Raw genomic sequence first — 17,360 nt, forward strand, 5'->3', positions numbered from 1 at the left:
GAAGTATCACCCAAAGAGGCAATAACCAAAGCTGAGTTTCTATATGATAAGTTGATGGAAAAGGTGTCAAGAGTGAAAGAAGATGATTTGCAAGAGTTGAATTTGGGATCTGAAGTTAACCCAAAAGTAGTCAAAGTCAGTGTAAATTTGGATGAGAGGTTTAAGGAGGATCTTAAGAGGCTGCTGCAAGAGTTTATTGATGTGTTTGCTTGGGATTATTCGGATTTGACCGGCATGGATCCGAGGGTGTATAAACACCAGATCAATCTGAAGGAAGATGCGATGTCGGTGATTCAGCAACGGTATAGAATGAATCCAAATTATGCAAAGCAGGTGAAGGAAGAGTTGGATAAGCTTTTGCAAGTAGGTTTCATTATACTAATAAATCACGCAGAATGGTTATCACCAATAGTTGTCGTACCAAAGAAGTCTAGAAAAATCAAGGTGTGTGTGGATTACAAAAAATTGAATGCAACTGTTGCTGATCCATTTCCATTGCCGTATATGGATTCGATTTTGGATGATGTCGCAGGTCATGAAATGTATAGTTTTCTTGATGGTTTTTCAGGATATAAATCCTTGAACACCACAATTGGGACCCTATCCTAGATTTTAGCCTAGAGAAAGTGCACCCTAATTGCACATTCTATACCACAATCACAATACCAAGCAATACTCTTAAGAATGCAAGTTGACATATCAGTACATTAAGAGAGAGGGAATGCACATGGGGACTACATCCCCCTTAGGAAAGTGTTGTGTGTCTTTAAGCAATTTGTGGAGACATTAAGAGAGAAGAGAAGTATGCTTGCTTATGTAGTATAAACTAACTTACTTATCTACTCTCATTGGAAGTTCTATTGAGTCCATTCTTTCTCAGAATTTACTCACCCCCCATGCTGCACCAGACTCTGAGGGTGCCACCCCTTCAAAATAGCCACTTTATCTCACTCTGAGGGTGTGCCACTCCTTTGAAATAGCAACTTAATGATAGTTGAAAATTTCACTTATTTCACTAAGCACATAACCAAATACTATTTATAATCTTTTCAAAAAGGAAGGTGAAGATAGGAATCAGTCTAAGAAAACTTTTGAATGATATTAAGAGATCTGGCAAATCATCATTGCCAGAACAAACATAAACACTTCCAACCCTGCCTCCTAACATATATGTTTATATGCCAAAACTGGCAAAAGAAGTGCTACAAATGTGCAGCAGCAAAGAATGAGTAGCCCCAAATCTCCTAGTTAGTTAATAACACCTAGCATCCTTTCTTAAAAACCATGATGCACTTGCAGGCTCAAAACCTCTAAAATAGCTTTTTGGGTCCCATAGACCCTTTCGTCTGTAAGTGTTTTACAATGTAGGAACCAAATCACATCTGCCTTGAGGGTCAACTCTCTAATGACCTCTTCATAAGGTTCCATGTAAAAACTTTATCCCTTTAGAAACATCCTTCAGCAGAGAAAAGGGTAAACTTTCATTTTGTGAAGTGTAAGGATAGTGGGGAATGCAGAAGGATAGCGTAGGTGAGAAATATGCTTTCCACCCTCCACCAACATTTTTTTTCAGGTTGAAGTGGATGTTTAGGTGGGAGGAAAGAACTTGTGGAGGTTGAATGGGAGTGTGTAAAACTCCTCATTGCGACTATCGCCTTTAAATGAGCGAAACCTGGCCCACCATGGCATGCCCCTATCTTTCTTTGAGTCTTTCACATTGTAAGTGTTGTCCAGAAGGACAGCAACAATAAGAGCAACAGTTGCTGGTGATGAGAAGAGTGTATCTAGGATGTCATTGAACTGAAACATCACAAGACAAGCATCAGTTTGTAACACTAGCCGATCTTGGTCTCCCAATGCATGTCTATGTGTTGAGCTCAGTCAACACCTTCCGTGGTGTGCACACACAATGAAACTCTCTTAGCACATGTGCATGTGCATGTGCATGTGTGCATGTGTGTGCGTGCGTGCGTGCGTGTGTGTGTGTGTGTGTGCACGCACATGTGCGTGGATCTTACTCAACACCATGTCTAACACTCTGAGCATGTGCATGTGTGCGTGCACATACCACCTTTGCATGTGCATAAGCCTATTTGGGGGTATCCACAGGGGTGCATGCTCCATGTCAAACATTCTTAGCACATGTGCATGTGCATGTGCATGTGCAAGTGCACGTCAGCATTTTTGTGTCTGTATACAAGGGCTGACATGTGGGCCTCCACACGTGCTGGGGAGCAAAAAGCACAAAAATGTTTCCCGTAATGTACGAAAATAAATCAGTAAGTGAGCTTTTTATATGCAGCATACCCATCTTGCTGAGGTACGAACAGGACCATATCCAGCAGTGGCAGTATATTCATCAAAATACTGAGGTATGGATAGCCCCAAGAACAAGGAAACTCCAACTATGAACATTGTGCGCATTGAGTTCATATTCGTGAATTGAAGGAATGATAAACCGGTAGCCGCTGTAGATAATTTGGCAAAAGGTCAGCACAAAGAGTTACAAAGCAAGCAGGCAACAAAACTTGAACTACAAAGAGCAGCTAGCAGATAATATCAAGTAAACAAAAGCTCACATTAGAGTCTCCAAGGCATCATGTGCCCTGTTTATGGAGGTGTTTGCATGCATGCAAGCATGCACAAAAGTATCATATGTTGTGAACTTGTATATGTATTTGAAGACTTCAACTGAAGATAAGGGAACTTACTGACTATGCCGAAAAGTATACAATAAATGGCAGCAAATATGGGGAAAGGAATAGATGCAAACAAAGCACCAAACTTGCCTGCACAAAATTCACAAGGCCGGCATAAAATTAAGTCATTTATGGCACTCCCCAAGGACCTCCTGAGACAAAAGCACCTATTAAACTCTCTTAAAAGCATTTCTTGATCTGTAAAAACATGCATTTCGCTGTTTTCTAATGCTGCCTATTATCTTCTATTCCTGCATTTAAAGATTATTTAATAGAGTCTAGCATAAATGTTAAAGCATGTCTTCGATATTAGAACATGCATTTTCATTGACTTTAGAGGCAACTAAGAATCTGACATAGTAGGTAGACATGAAATCTGACCAAGTATGGAGAAGAAAATCATGAACCCCGACGAGATTTGAATCACCCTCCTGCTGCCCACACGGGTTATTCCAAGAAGCCCAGTATTCTCACTGCATTAATAATATAACCAGCCATATCACCACATGAATATCTAAGTGCAAGTGCATTTTGAATATAACAAAACCAGGATTTTTTTTAAAAAACCATCTAGCATTTGAAGCTTACATCGACACTGTAGACCCTGTTAATGTTCCAAATAAGCCATCCAGTAAGATTCCAACACCCTGAGATGAAAATGAGAAGCTTAGCAAGATGTTACACGAGAAAAACAACCGACTACAAAGCATCCATTTCATCACCCAAAAAGATAAAGCTATCCTGACTTTTCAGTCACCTGCCAGCCAATTCCTCGGCTCAAGACATAAGCAGGTGGTGGAGTGGCACTTGCTAATCGAGAAACAGCTATATATCCTCCTGTTGACTGCCCATCCCATACCACAATTTTGAGTTATTAGCAAACATGACAAGTGTCATTTACTTGCAAATGTATTAGCATGTGTGAAAAAACAATGTACTAACCTCTACCAAGGCAACAAAGACTGAAGCCATCATTGCAAAAGTATGCCCAGCATCAAATGATGGTGCTCCCCACTCAAGCGGGTAAGGTACTCTGATCCTAAGAAGACAGTAGAAGACAAATCATGCACTCTACAACAAATCAATCCCATCAATGTGAGGCCATCAAATGATGGTATCCCACTCAGAGAACATAACGGACACTAGCTCTGAACAAAAAAATTCCTCAAGCAGAAGTAGGGAGCGAAGATCAATCAATAGTGAGGTGCTTTGTGAAGCCAATGCAACAGACAGCACATGCTCAAAGAAGAGAGGAGTTAAACCTGGCTCTTATAACTTAGTATGGTAGCATGCCAGCAGTGTGAGTGCGTGCGTGCGTGCGTGCGTGCATGCGTGTGTGTGTGTGTGTGTGTGTGTGTGTGTGTGTGTGTGTGTGTGTGTGTGTGTGTGTGTGTGAGAGAGAGAGAGAGAGAGAGAGATTGACTTTGGTGAAGGCGGAATATGAAAGGTCTCACTCAATCATCAACAAAAGATTAAACACTCTATGGATGTATGGGCTCACCGCCGGGGCATAGCACACATTCACCACTTTGAGGTTAGAGAGAGAGAGAGAGAGAGACGGACATGCGCATGGTACAGACACACAAAACACAGAATCCAGACAGACAGATATATTAAATATCATTTTCTGAGGCCGAATCCAGTCTGAAAGACCCAATCATGTAAGTGCCATAATGAAAGAGTGAATATAATAAAAATACTCTCTCTCTCTCTCTCTCTCTCTCTCTCTCTCTCTCTCTCTCTCTCACACACACACACATTGAGAGAGAGAGAGAGAGAGAGAGAGAGAGAGAGAGAGAGAGAGAGAGAGATTTACCATGGAGCAGTCTCTATTAGATCGGCTTTGTCTGCCCGGCAATGTATTTTTGTCTTCTGAAAGACATGTCTATAAGCTCCACTGATAGTCAGAAGGTAAGCAAAAGGCCAAATAATGATGACGGATAGTAGAATGGGATACCGCTCGAATAAGGGCAGCTTCCGCAGTTTCAAATGCCGTAAGTACTGATATTAGAAAAGGGATGAATCAGCTTTATTCAGACGTTAGCAGTTAAGCGCTGTTGCTCTACTTGTCAAATGCATTGATATTCTTCACTAGGATTGAGATCATAAACAGATTGACAGAGGAGAGGGTAGGCATCATACCAAAGAAAAGATGGCAAGTAATATCAACTCCAAAATACCAATTTCCACACACTTGCCAACCTGTAACTCCATGGTAACAAAATGTCAGAAACTGGATGACTCTCTCACTTTCTAGCTTGCCACAAGCATCAACCACTCTAATGCATACATACACATGGATGACATGCATGCACACAAAAACACATATGCCAACCACCAACACATATACAGGAATAATATGTATGTGAATATGCATGCGCACACACATACATGCATGCACACATTACACACAGAATGACATGTGCACACATGTGGATATGTACAAGAGAGAGAGAGAGAGAGAGAGAGAGAGAGAGAGAGAGAGAAACAATACCCCTGGAAAACCGAGTTCAAATAATCCAAGGCCAACTAAAGCAATGGCAGGAGCAGCCCCCAAAGGACTCAGAAACCTGTTAGTCAGTTAAAGTGAACAAGGCTTGCTTAGTGTTATATATTGTATGCTTCAATAAAAACAAAAGCAACATGACGGTCCCTGCAACAAAACATGGCTTACCGTGAGAATATTCCCCATAGTCCACTATAACCAAGAATTATTTGCAAGCTTGAGGATGCTATCAAAGCGCCTTGCACAGCACGCATCGTGTGAAGAAATCTCTGGCAATGTGCATCAGAAACATACATGAAACAGTCCATATGGTACAAGTAGATGTAAAGCCTTATTGAAAATCATCCCTTTCTTGCAAGAAAATCAAGAAGATAAAAAAGACCCTGTTTGTACCACTCCATTATCTTCAATACTCTGTAATGATGATGAGTTTATGATTGTCAAGGTTGGGATTAGGAAAGCATAAGAGCCACCAATGACTGTGGGCAACCGTGTGCCGAACAGTGTCTGCAACAGAGTGTTGAGGCCAGCTACAAAGAGCAAGGTTTGGATGACCCGGACTTTATCATTCTGCGAAAAAATAAAATTCGACTGGTTTTAGACAAAACCCTCATGTGAGATGCTATCAAAAAGCCCTCATGTCAGATGCTATCAAAAAGCCCTCAAGTCAGATGCTATCAAAAGCCACCTCTAAATTCAAATTTTATTTTATTTTTTTAAGATGATTTTAAACAATCCACATGAAAATTTTCATGTATTATAAGATTTTATAAAGCCCAAAAGCATCATTAAATTGGTGAGATGCTCATGGAATTTTGATTTTTGAAGTGTTCAATAATTGATTTATTTTTACTGATGGACTCACATCATCGCCGCCCATGCGTGGAACCAGCAAAGTGGGTATCATGACAGTGGTTCCCAGCATCACAATGTAGTGCTGAAACCCTAACAATATTGCCTCAACTGCAACAAAAACACCAAAAAGAACAAACAAAACATTTATATCATGTACGACATAAACTGCGAATGTTGTAATTCAAAACTTAATTACACGTGTGTGTGTGTGTGTGTGTGTGTGTGTGTGTGTGTGTGTGTGTGTGTGTGAGAAAGAGAGAGAGAGAGAGAGAGAGAGATTATATTAGCAGCCCATAATGTAATCGCTTAAACCATGTTAATCGTTTCTTCACTAATTTCTCTCATAATCCATCACGAACATCTCGCTTTCTCTGCTGATTTGCAAGCTATGTATTATGATTATAAATCCACGTTACGATATAACTCACTATAAACACCCAAATGCAGCTGCACTAATGGGCTGAAGAAAAGACCTTGTATAACGCATTTTACAAAACGGAATAGAAGCATGGTTTAAGCGAGAAATTTATACAGAAAAAGTTGGCTTAAAGGTGTCCATTAAGAGAGAGAGAAAAAGGGTTTAGGAGATAATCTACCCCATTAAGAGAGAATTAGCTCATAAACATGGTTTGAGGGATAAATAAGATGAGGAGAAGGTTAGAGAGAGAGAGAGAATGGGTTTAAGCTAATACATTGTATGAGTAAAATGTGGTGTGTGAGTTAATCAAAGCGTAGCAAGGTTTAAGCGGAAAAGGCAAGGTTTAAGAGATAATCAAAGCATAGGATGAGAGATTATTACGCCATGGAGGGTTGGAGTCGATGCAGTAGTCGAGCCCAGCAAGCTGATCTGAAGGGGGATGGGAGATGTCTTCTAGTTTGGGAGGCATGGTGTGAAGATCTGTGCTTGTTCTCTGCAGAGACAGAAAGGCAAGGGCAAAACGGAAGAAAACACACACACACACACACACACACACACACACACACAGAAAGCGCGTGATGATAACAGTGACAGAAAGAAGCTTTGAAGGAGAGGAAGGGGATGATCAGAGGAATTGGGCTGAATCGAGTAGGCTACAGAGAGGAGGAGGCCTTCTTAGGCCTCCCCTTTTATGGAGATTTCTTTCCTCCTTTCCTCCCCTTTTCTTCCTAAATTCTTTTTTTCAAACTTTTGATTTTGTGCCCGCCAGTATGAGGTCCTTCTATGCCAGCTGCCCTTGCTTGCTTGCAAACATTGCCTTTGTTGACTTGTATCCTCCTCTCTTGGGATGACATGAACCCACCTGGGTTCAAGTCTCTCCGTCGATTGGCCTTTCTAGATCAAAAAAATCGACGTTAAGCGGTCTCGTCTCGTCTTGCACTACTTGAGGTCAAGGAGAGGTCGGATTCACACGCGGGCGGACAGCCCGAACATATTACCAAAGCAATTGTAGTCCTCAAAATTGCTTGTCCGCAATATGTGAAACCGCATAAACCCCCATCTTCACCATCTACTAGACCGACCCAATATGTGAATATTTGCACAGAATAAAAAACAGTTGGCTTACTTGTTAATTTTGCACTTAAAGGTTGTTGAAATTACTAAATTTTTTATTCACAAACTTCTCAAAACAAATAAGACCTCCAAAAATTTTCACATATTTTTCACACATTCTAACTTCTAAGAGCTAAAGCGGCCCGACCTATTAACAAGTTTGAACACAGTTTTTTGGTGTGCCTTGGTAGTACTATACATGCAATTTGTTTTCTCTCAGCTTTCAAGGGCCTATAGTCAAGGCAGACTTTCCCTTGAATATATCTTGTAAGCTTTTTCATGATATGGTTCAACATATTCATTGTATGGGTGTCAAGGTTGTAGGGGTAGAGAAGGCTCTTCTGCGAATGCATCAACAAGTTGGCCATATGTACGAAACAAACATGTCGGCACTCATCGATGCTATTTACTATACACTGAGGCTCTTCTGCGCGAATGCATCAACAGGTTGGCCATATGTACGAAACAAACATGTTGGCACTCACCATCGATGCTATTTACTATACACTAAGGAGCTCTCCATATTGTTACAAACATGTTGGCACTCACCATCGATGCTATTTACTATACACTAAGGAGCTCTCCATATTGTTACAAAAATGACGGAGATTTTGACAGTATGAAAAGGAGTATTAAAATGGGTGTATTAAAATGGGTTTTTTTCAAGCATGAAAAGTAGTATGTGAATGGCTTTTTTTTTACAGCATGAAAAGAAGTATTGGTTGCTTTGTAAAGCCTTCAAAAATGCACACAAAAACAGGAGGTGGAAGAAGCATCAGCAGTCATTTGCCACGTCACCTTGCAACAAAGGTATTTTGGTCGAGCTCTTGCAACAATTAGTTCAAATGCCACCACCAACTCAAAATATCCTACTATGTGAGAACAACTTCTAAAATGGGCTTATAAAGTGGATAGAGTGAGCTATGTATTATACATTTTTTACACGCATTGACAATAAAATGCTTACTTTCAAAATTTGGTGATCATGACTCTACAGGGTTTGCCTTGTTACTCGAGACCTCAATCTTGTAGCAAAACCAAGGAAAGGTGATGCATTCATCAATTGTTTACGAGCTAAAAGCTACCATCAACCTAGTGGGCATCTTTAATCTCTAGCTTGTTGAATGGGGACTCAATAAACACAATGCTAAGTGGCTTTGTGACCCTACCATTTACCCTAAACCAACCCCAAACTTAGATGCCCTCTATAAATTATCTTAAGCTTACATATACCATCTCTTGTCATCCAAGTTGTGATATAGCATTAGGGACCCTTCTCTTTTTATTCGAATAGTTTTTGCTTTGTAAAACACCTTTTACTTTACATTGCTTGTAATTAGGTTATTTTGTTGAATTGTTTGCTTGCTTGTAAGCTACAACGTTACTTAGCCCTTTTCATTCACCTTACTCTATACCCTCCTACTACCTCAAACAACACAACATAGATGATAGGCTTTAAGAATGGCTTTCTATAAGAGGAGAGAAAACATATATCAATGGCTTTGAGAATTGGTTTCTATAAGAGGAAATCCAACCTAGCACCCCTCTTATCAAGCAATGTGTACCATTTAAATATCTTTCAATCACTTATCACATGAGCCCCACTCTCATTACTTCCACCTTTTGACACCATATGATTCCCCAACAAAAACCTTGATCTTTGTGCATACCCTCTTGTTCACTTCACACGGTGTCTTGTCTTGGATGTTCAATTCACACCCCCTCCTTTACTCAATCTCACTTTGTTAAAATCCATCGTACAAGTTGCTCATCCCATGTTTCTCGTCTATCACAATGCATACAATCTTAAACCACATTTCAATGCCACTCTAACCCCCTTCACACACAAAATATATATATATATATCGGCATCCACCACTGGCCAAGTACCGATTGTCAAAACATGGACAATTTTAAGTTGTTAGAAAAAAGATTAATATCCTCGTGTGCCATTAAAAACACAATAAATTAAAACAATAAAACAAGTTTTGAACTGTAACGTAACGGTAATCTAACGAAGTTTACTGGCTACTTCAATTATGTTTCTCGAGATACTAATATATTCTTGATACATGTATCCAAGATCATACATGTAAAAGTAAGTCCCCTTCCATTGGCCACTAGTTGCTCTTATAAAAGTCTAATCCTTCAAAAAGTAAGTCCCCTTCCATTGGCCACTAGTTGCTCTTATAAAAGTCTAATCCTTCAAAAAGCTTATGAGATGCGAATACTTTTATGAAATCCATGTGCACAAGTTTACAAATTATAGTTATGTGTAATTCAATTTACAATCAACTTATTAGCTTGAATGGCTTGCCATAATGATTTCTTTTTTGTTTTCCAACTTCTAAACCCATATAAGAAAGACACCATCTTAAAAATAGTTAAACTACACTCAATTTAAAAATTTAAAAGTTTTCACTCCTACAATCAAGCGACCTCTCTCTCTCTCTCTCTCTCTCTCTCTCTCTCTCTCTCTCTCACACACACACACACACACACACACACACACACTCACACACACACGAGTCTAAATATCTTGTGCTTATGGTTAAATATAATGTAGCTACTCATACTTCCCCTTGGATGGCTAGATAGGAAAGTGTTATGGAGAAAACCTATGCACAAAACCGCCTCTAACACTAATGATATTTTAAAAATAGGCATTTTGTGGATTTCATATACTTTTGTAGAAAAATCATTGTTCTTTAACTATAAGTTTTTAAAAATACTCTAAACAAAGGTTTTATAGACTTTTGTAAAAAAATCATTGTTCTCTAACTATAAGGTTTTAAAAATACTCTAAACAAAGGTTTTAAAGACTTTTGTAGAAAAATCATTGTTCTTTAACTATAAGGTTTTAAAAATACTCTAAACAAAGTTTATTAGTGGAAAAAGAATCAAGTACCAAAAATGTTTTAAAAATATACCTTTTTATGGTTTTCATTTATGAACATCTTGTAAAACAATTCTAAGTTTTAAGTTTTAGTTTGGTAGCACCTTAAGTAATTCTAAGTTTTAAGTTTTACTTTGGTAACACCTTAAGTAATTCTAATTTTTGAGTTTTACTTTAGTTTTTTTTTAATATCAAGTACCAAAAACATTTTAAAGTAAGTTATAACTTTTTATGGTTTTCATTTATAAACATCTTGTGAGACAATTCTAAGTTTTAAGTTTTACTTTGGTGGCACCTTAAGAAATTCTAAGTTTTAAGAATTACTTTGGTAGCACCTTAAGTAATTCTAAGTATTAAGTTTTACTTTGGTAACACCTTAAGTAATTCTAAATTTTGAGTTTTACTTTGGTAACACCTTAAATAATTCCTAAGTATATTATAAATACAGTGTAAAATATTGTTATATATAAACAAACCATTAGTACGTATATTTCAATAGCTGAAGACAACAAATAATTATGATTCTCCTTGAAAGTAGGGTTGTCATAACTTTTTAAAGATTTTTAAACATGTTTTTTCTTTCAAAAGTCTTACCATGTGTACATGTATGCTAAACAAGCACACCCAAGCAATTTCATAGCTTTTAGAGTCAATTTGTTTCCATTTTTTAAAAATCTTGAGATCTTCCTTTAACCTTTTTAATTTGGCTGAAGCCACTTTTATGGATCAATTACAAGATGAATGCTTATAGTAAAATTGAGCATGTGAAAACATGTAGTTTGACTATCCATGCATGTACCCACCCATTATTAAATACCATGTGTAGATTTATGATAGGCAAGGTTGGGTAGGGAATAATGATGTGGTATGTGAGTGGGAAATAAAAGAATACGTTTTTATATGAAGGAAGAACAATAGGTTTAAATTGTAGGGGTGGAGGGGAATGGTGTACCTTTATACATAGGGTTGAGGGTAATGTTGTACCTTTACATTGTAGAGGTGGGTTAATTTGTAGGGGTGGAGGGTGTAGAAAATGCCAGTAGTACATAAGATAGTTGTAGGTACATGTAAAAAATTAAGGGGATTTGTTGTTTATGATGTAGATGATGTAGAAAAGACCATAGGTTAGGGAAGTAGTACGTAAGATAGTTGTTAGGTTGGGAGGTAGTGCGTAAGATAGTTATAGTTTGGGAGGTACATAAAAATTTAAGGGGATTTGTTTTCTTTATGATGTCGAAAATACCATAGGTTAGGAAAGTAGTACATACTCTAATTGTAGGTTGGGAGAGGTAGATGTCAAAAATTAAGGGGATTTGTTGAAGGTATGCTAATGTGTTCTTGAACCTGAACTTTAGGTTATTATAGGCATCAAAAAATAATGTGTTCTTGAACTTGAAACATAGTAGGCATCCTAAAAAGGCCCACGTATAATAATTTTAAAAATAAATGGACACTACAATAGAATAAAGATTGAGAGATAAACATCTAAAAAACACCCATATATACTCAAATGCATGCACCTACCCTCCAATTAAAGGCCCACACCTACCCTTTTCTTTCTTGTTGGGAAGGTGGGTACCACCCACCTTCCCAACAAGGTAATAGAGGAATGGAAGGTGGGTACCACCACCCACCTTCCATTCCTCTATTACACAAAGCAACTTGGTATATGTAAATGTTTAATTGTGTGTGTATGTGTGTGTGTGTGTGTGTGTGTGTGTGTGTGTGAGAGAGAGAGAGAGAGAGAGAGAGAGAGAGAGAGAGAGAAGAAGAAGAAGAAGAAGAAGAAGAAGAAGAAGAAGAGGAGGAGGAGGAGGAGGAGGAGGAGGAGGAAGAAGAAAGTATATCAGGCAATTGCAACCCTAAATGGTGGAGCAGGGGTGAGTATCAATACGAAAAGGTGTTGGGAAGAACGGAGAAAACCTACCTTAGAAGAAGAAGAAGAAGACGAAGAAGAAGAAGAAGAAGAGGAAGAAGGTATATCAAGCCATTGCGATCCTAAATGGTGGATCAAGGATGAGTATTAATACGAAAAGATGCTAGGAAAAATGGAGAAATCTTGCCTTAGAGCAAACGCATCTTGTCATAAAATTGGCCAATGGAACATCTATGTGAGACCCATGGGAGTCTTGCAGAGTAGATCAAATTGAAAGTCTTTTTATTTTGATATCATCACACATTCATGGTGATGAATTTCTTGTGCCAGCTAGGTTTGTATGATGTCATACTTGGTAGACCCAAGGGACCAGATATATGGATCTGGATTCAATGAAGTAAGGTCCTTTGACTTCTAGCTTTATGTGATAAGACTATTTGCTAATGTTTCAGAATCAAAGTTGTTAACAAGATTTGATAGTGAATTGTTGCCAAAAAGGAAGCACATTAGAAAATGGTTATTAGGCCAGATGTAACAAAATATGTTACAAAGCAAATGGAAAGATGCTACAAAGGTGCATGAGGAGTTTTTGGAGAATAGGAGCGAGGAACTGGAAAAAGTCACTATCCTTGGTAAAACACGAGAGACCCCAATCTTCAGGGAAAGTTGAGCTGTGATTTTCTAGATCAAAAAGGTGTAGGAGAAACAAAGCCTTGGTAGAAGGTGAAGGAGAGGCCAAGGAGATTTTGGCCCATATCGATGCAAAAGAAGATGATGTAATGGACTTGAGCAAAATTGGTATTTCAATGGATTTTAGGATATTCGATACAATCGGTACCTTAGAAATGCCTTTCTTAAGCAAGCCAAGTGCCCTTTCCACTTGGACTGAGCACACAAATCGTTAATAAAAACTTCCAACCACTTCTGTAGATAGTTGTGCATATAAGGTATTGGAATATTGCGAGAGAATCGATGAGTCCAAAGGGCATAACTCGATAGGAAAATGTGCCACCTAGAGTGGTAAATACTGTTGGATATTTCAGAGTTAGTCTGGAGTCTAGTCTAGTGTCTTTTGTGGTGTGAACACCCATTATTTAGGTCTTGCTCAAAAGATAAGGCCTTGGTGCCTATAAAAGCATGTACGTGGGTCCTTCATTCTCAAAATATAAGTACCATTCAAGTTGTGCAATCTCTCTCTCATACTTGTTGAGCTCTATTGCTTCTCTCTCTCTCTCTCTCTCTCTCTCTCCCTCTCTCTTACACACTCCACCATGATAATGATATTTCATCCTCCATAGCTCCATGTGTGATCTTGTGGATGCCAACTTGGTATCAGTGCTTGGATTGCTCTTCATCAACAAAAATATTTAAAAAATTGCAGCTTCAAATCATCTTCATGTGTGTTTTTAATTGGAGATCACCTTTTGAGCCCTTCTTCCTTGCATGTGAGCTCCATGGCTCCACCACTTATCTCTTCGGCTTTGGGATCATAGGCTTTACCAATGATTGTTTCATTGGCTTCATCTCTATCCACGCTTAATCTCCAAACTCAAGTGTCCATCGCCTCGAGAACCATGCTTGGGCCACAAGTCTCTTTGGCTTGGAGACGACACCAAAAAAGGATCTACACTGTCATCGAGGGGGGTTTCTTCCTCTAGTTCTAAATTTTCTATTTTTATGAGTCAAGGGTGTTGAGATGTCAAGCTCAACATGAGCTGACACTCATGAGGCGCCTGCATGACCGTTCAACATTTACATCACTAGCGGGTTTGGTAACTGGCACCGACATATCTTCGCCAGAGATTCTACAATGCTAGTTCACACCTACCCACTCCACTTAGCATGTTCACATTATGGACCACTTGTATATACTCTATTATGTGTGTTAGTCACTTTATCTTCTTTGTAGACCTCTTTTGTTATGTGAAGAAGAAGAAGAATTTTCAGCCTCTCATCTTGTGTGTTCTCTTCTAGGATTTGTGTGAGTGTGTGTGTGCTTGCAAGAGCTCAAGCTCTCTTCTCCCCTGCATCTTTTCATGGTATCAGAGCCTGGTTCATGCTAAGGGCTGAGCGGCAAGCAAGAGAAGCATAGGAACCAGTACGAGGGTAAGAGCTTCATCTACTCTTTCCCCTTTTGTGTTGGCTACTACACACCCGTCTCGCTCGGGAGCTCTTCGGGAGGCATCAGCAAACGAACTCCGATTGAGTAGCTTTCTTCGCGGGAGTAGAGCTACACGGTAAGTACATTGTTCATTAGACTTTATTTTTTGGACCGAAAACGTGTTTTGGGCGCATCTGGACCTCCGTTTTTTAGTTCATAGGCATTCATGGGCACTACAAGTAAGTTTCAATTCTCTACATAACTTCTTTTTTGGAACTGCAGGAAGGGCGATTGGTTGTGTAGACACTGTGTGTACTGCAAAGAGATCTTAAAGTTGCCATTGGGTGTATGTATGCAAATTGAGATCACTGGTTGTGACAGTTTGGGTGCAATATAGTATTGCTGTAGAGAATATAACAATTTGTGCAGGTCAAACAAGAGTGCTGTTTTTGGTAAATTTGTGTTGCAGACAAGATATTGAATGATGGAATAAACCAGATTGTTATTGCAGAGAAGCTTGACAAGAAAAACTTCCATGCTTGGAGGCTTAGGTTGATGAATTTTCTGATGGGAAAAGGTTACTGGGACTACATTGAAGGTGAACATGAGGAGGCACCACAGATACCAAAGATTAATTCAACGGCTACAGATGTAAAGAATTCAAGGATTGGAATCAAGGAGCAAGGAAAGTCATGTATTGGCTTTCTATTAGTATACAGGACACCGTGATTAGGCCTATACAAGATGCCAAGTCACCTATAGAGCCATGGGATACCTTGGTGAAGCTGTATGAAACTAACACCAAGGTACGAAAGATTCAGTTGAAGAATGAGCTTCATACTGTGGAGAAGAAAAATATGTATATGAATGATTATGCTTTGAAGATCAAGGGCATTGTGAAATCCTTTGTATCAATTGATGTTTTTGTTGATGATGATGATAAGGTGGAAGTGTGTCTACGTGGTCTCGGGCCACAACACAAGGCGTTCAAGATGTCTATTCAAACTCGAGAGAACATTCCTAACTTCACAGATTTGGTGTCAATGCTGATCATTAAAAAGAAGAATTTGGGTGAAGATCAACAGTCTTCACAAAACAAAAACAGTTTAGAGCAACATGCCTTTTACATAAGTGTAGGTAGAGGATAAGGTAGAGGTCATGGACGTGGACATGGCCAAGGTGGTGGCTGAACAGGTAATTAGAATTATAGTCAGCAGAGCAACAACATTCCCAGGATTCGCAACAACAACACAGGTGGAAGAGGCCAGTTTAGAGGTACGGGGAGTCAAAGAGGTCGGTAATTGGCAAAGGTAACATAATGATACATGAGGTTGTTTTTATTGTGGTAAGTCTGGACATGTACAAGCAGATTGCTATAAGAAGTGACATGCGAAATGGAAAAGTGTAGCAAAACAACTATGCGTCCTCTAGCATAAATAATGAGGATAATGAGAGGTTGTTTGTTATGCAAACATGTAGTTAATGCTGTGTTTAGAAATGATGTAGCAGCATGTAAGGATGATGTATGGTATGTTGATTCAGGTGCTTTGAACCACATGACAAGTCATGGTGAGTGGTTCAAGGAAATGAAGAGTCCTGAAAGACTAGGTTTTGTTGAAACAGGGAATGACATTTCTCATCCAATTGCCCATGTTAGAGATGTGCTATTTGTCTATGCAAGATGGTAAGGTGAAGTACCTTGCAGATGTACTTTATATTCTGAACATTACAAAGAATCTAGTTTCAGTTGGCTAGATGATTGAACAGGGTTTGCAAGTCTGTTGATGGCTGTTATGTAGAAGACTTTAAAGATAAGTGCAGGTTGCTTGCAAAAGGCAACAGAGTGGGAAGAATGTTTACATTGAATGTAAATATGTGTGAAGTAAGTGTTGCAATGTTTGCAAATGGTTCAAGAGTTGTTGCAAATACAAACATTTGGCATAAAAGAATTGGGCATGTTGACAGGGCTGCCTAAGTTTAAGGTTGAAGGCATACAGAAAATATGTGAAGCATGTAAATTTGGAAAGCAAATAAAGCATGTATTTCCACATGACAAAAATGTGAGCAAGAATGTACTAGATGTTGTGCATTCAGATGTATGGGGTTCTGCAAAGACTATGTCTATGGGGGACTGCAGGTACTACGTAACATTCATTGATGACCACACGAGGAAAGTGTGGGTGTATTTCATGAAGGAGAAGAGTGAAGTGTTCACTCATTTTCAGAATTTCAGAGTGATCGCTAAAAAACAGACAGGAAAGCATGTGAAGTGCCTAAGGTTAGATGGACGGGGAGAATACTTCTCCAATGAGTTCTCTAAATTCTTACAAAAGAATGGCATTCAAAGACAATTTATATGTAAATACACTCAAAATGGAGTTGCTGAGTGGAAAAACAGGCACATTGCAGAGATAGCACGAGCATTGATGTGGCAGAGAAGAATATGCCACATAGCTATTGGGTTGAGGCTGTGTCTACAACATTTTATATCATGAACACGACTCCTACTGCAACCATACATGATGTAATGTCATATCAGGGGAGAATTTTACTGGCAAGAAACCTCATTTGTCTCACTTGAAAGTTTTTTGATGTATTGCATATGTGCATGCGTTAGATGAGTTGCATACTAAGCTGGATCCAAAGGCGAAAAAGTGTGTGTTTATTTGGGTATTCCCTTGAGCAAAAGGGATATAGATGCTATAATCTTGCTACACGTGAATTGAGGGTAAGCAGGGATGTTGTATTTGATGAGATGAGTAGCTAGTATGCTTGCTGAAAAAGATACTGTTTGGGGCTGATGTAAAAGATACTGTTTGGGGCTGATGTAAGTGGAAACGTGGTTGCACAGAATGCAAGTCAGCAATCATAGTCATTGAGTGGACTAGGAGAGTCC

General features: G+C 38.9%; 1 protein-coding gene across 1 annotated transcript; it reads right to left on the reverse strand.

Moving 5' to 3' along the window:
• Positions 1-1,076: 1,076 nt before the first annotated feature.
• Positions 1,077-7,171, reverse strand: LOC147612520 (nucleobase-ascorbate transporter 2-like). Its single transcript, XM_086783155.1, has 14 exons — positions 6,860-7,171; positions 6,071-6,168; positions 5,599-5,775; positions 5,374-5,474; positions 5,194-5,269; positions 4,842-4,901; positions 4,516-4,700; positions 3,642-3,738; positions 3,457-3,543; positions 3,288-3,346; positions 3,081-3,172; positions 2,712-2,789; positions 2,308-2,468; positions 1,077-1,800 (listed from the first exon to the last, which is right to left on the reverse strand). The coding sequence occupies exons 1-14, from the start codon at positions 6,945-6,947 to the stop codon at positions 1,588-1,590; spliced, it is 1,572 nt and encodes a 523-aa protein (XP_086639281.1). The 5' UTR covers positions 6,948-7,171; the 3' UTR covers positions 1,077-1,587.
• Between the last annotated feature and the right edge of the window lie 10,189 nt (positions 7,172-17,360).

Source organism: Cibotium barometz, chromosome 45 (genome assembly GCF_041138505.1).
Source record: "Cibotium barometz isolate CiBa-2024 chromosome 45, ASM4113850v1, whole genome shotgun sequence".
In the NCBI taxonomy this organism is placed as follows: domain Eukaryota; kingdom Viridiplantae; phylum Streptophyta; class Polypodiopsida; order Cyatheales; family Cibotiaceae; genus Cibotium; species Cibotium barometz.

Bases quoted from the DNA above. Each gene is read 5' to 3' on its own strand.
- LOC147612520 (XM_086783155.1), bottom strand. From the start codon at position 6,947: ATGCCTCCCAAACTAGAAGACATCTCCCATCCCCCTTCAGATCAGCTT. The intron at 4,701-4,841 runs GTATGATGCCTA...TTCTAATATCAG, and splicing joins TACTTGCCATCTTTTCTTTG to TACTTACGGCATTTGAAACT. The intron at 2,790-3,080 runs GTCAGATTTCAT...AATTTTGTGCAG, and splicing joins GATTTTCTTCTCCATACTTG to GCAAGTTTGGTGCTTTGTTT.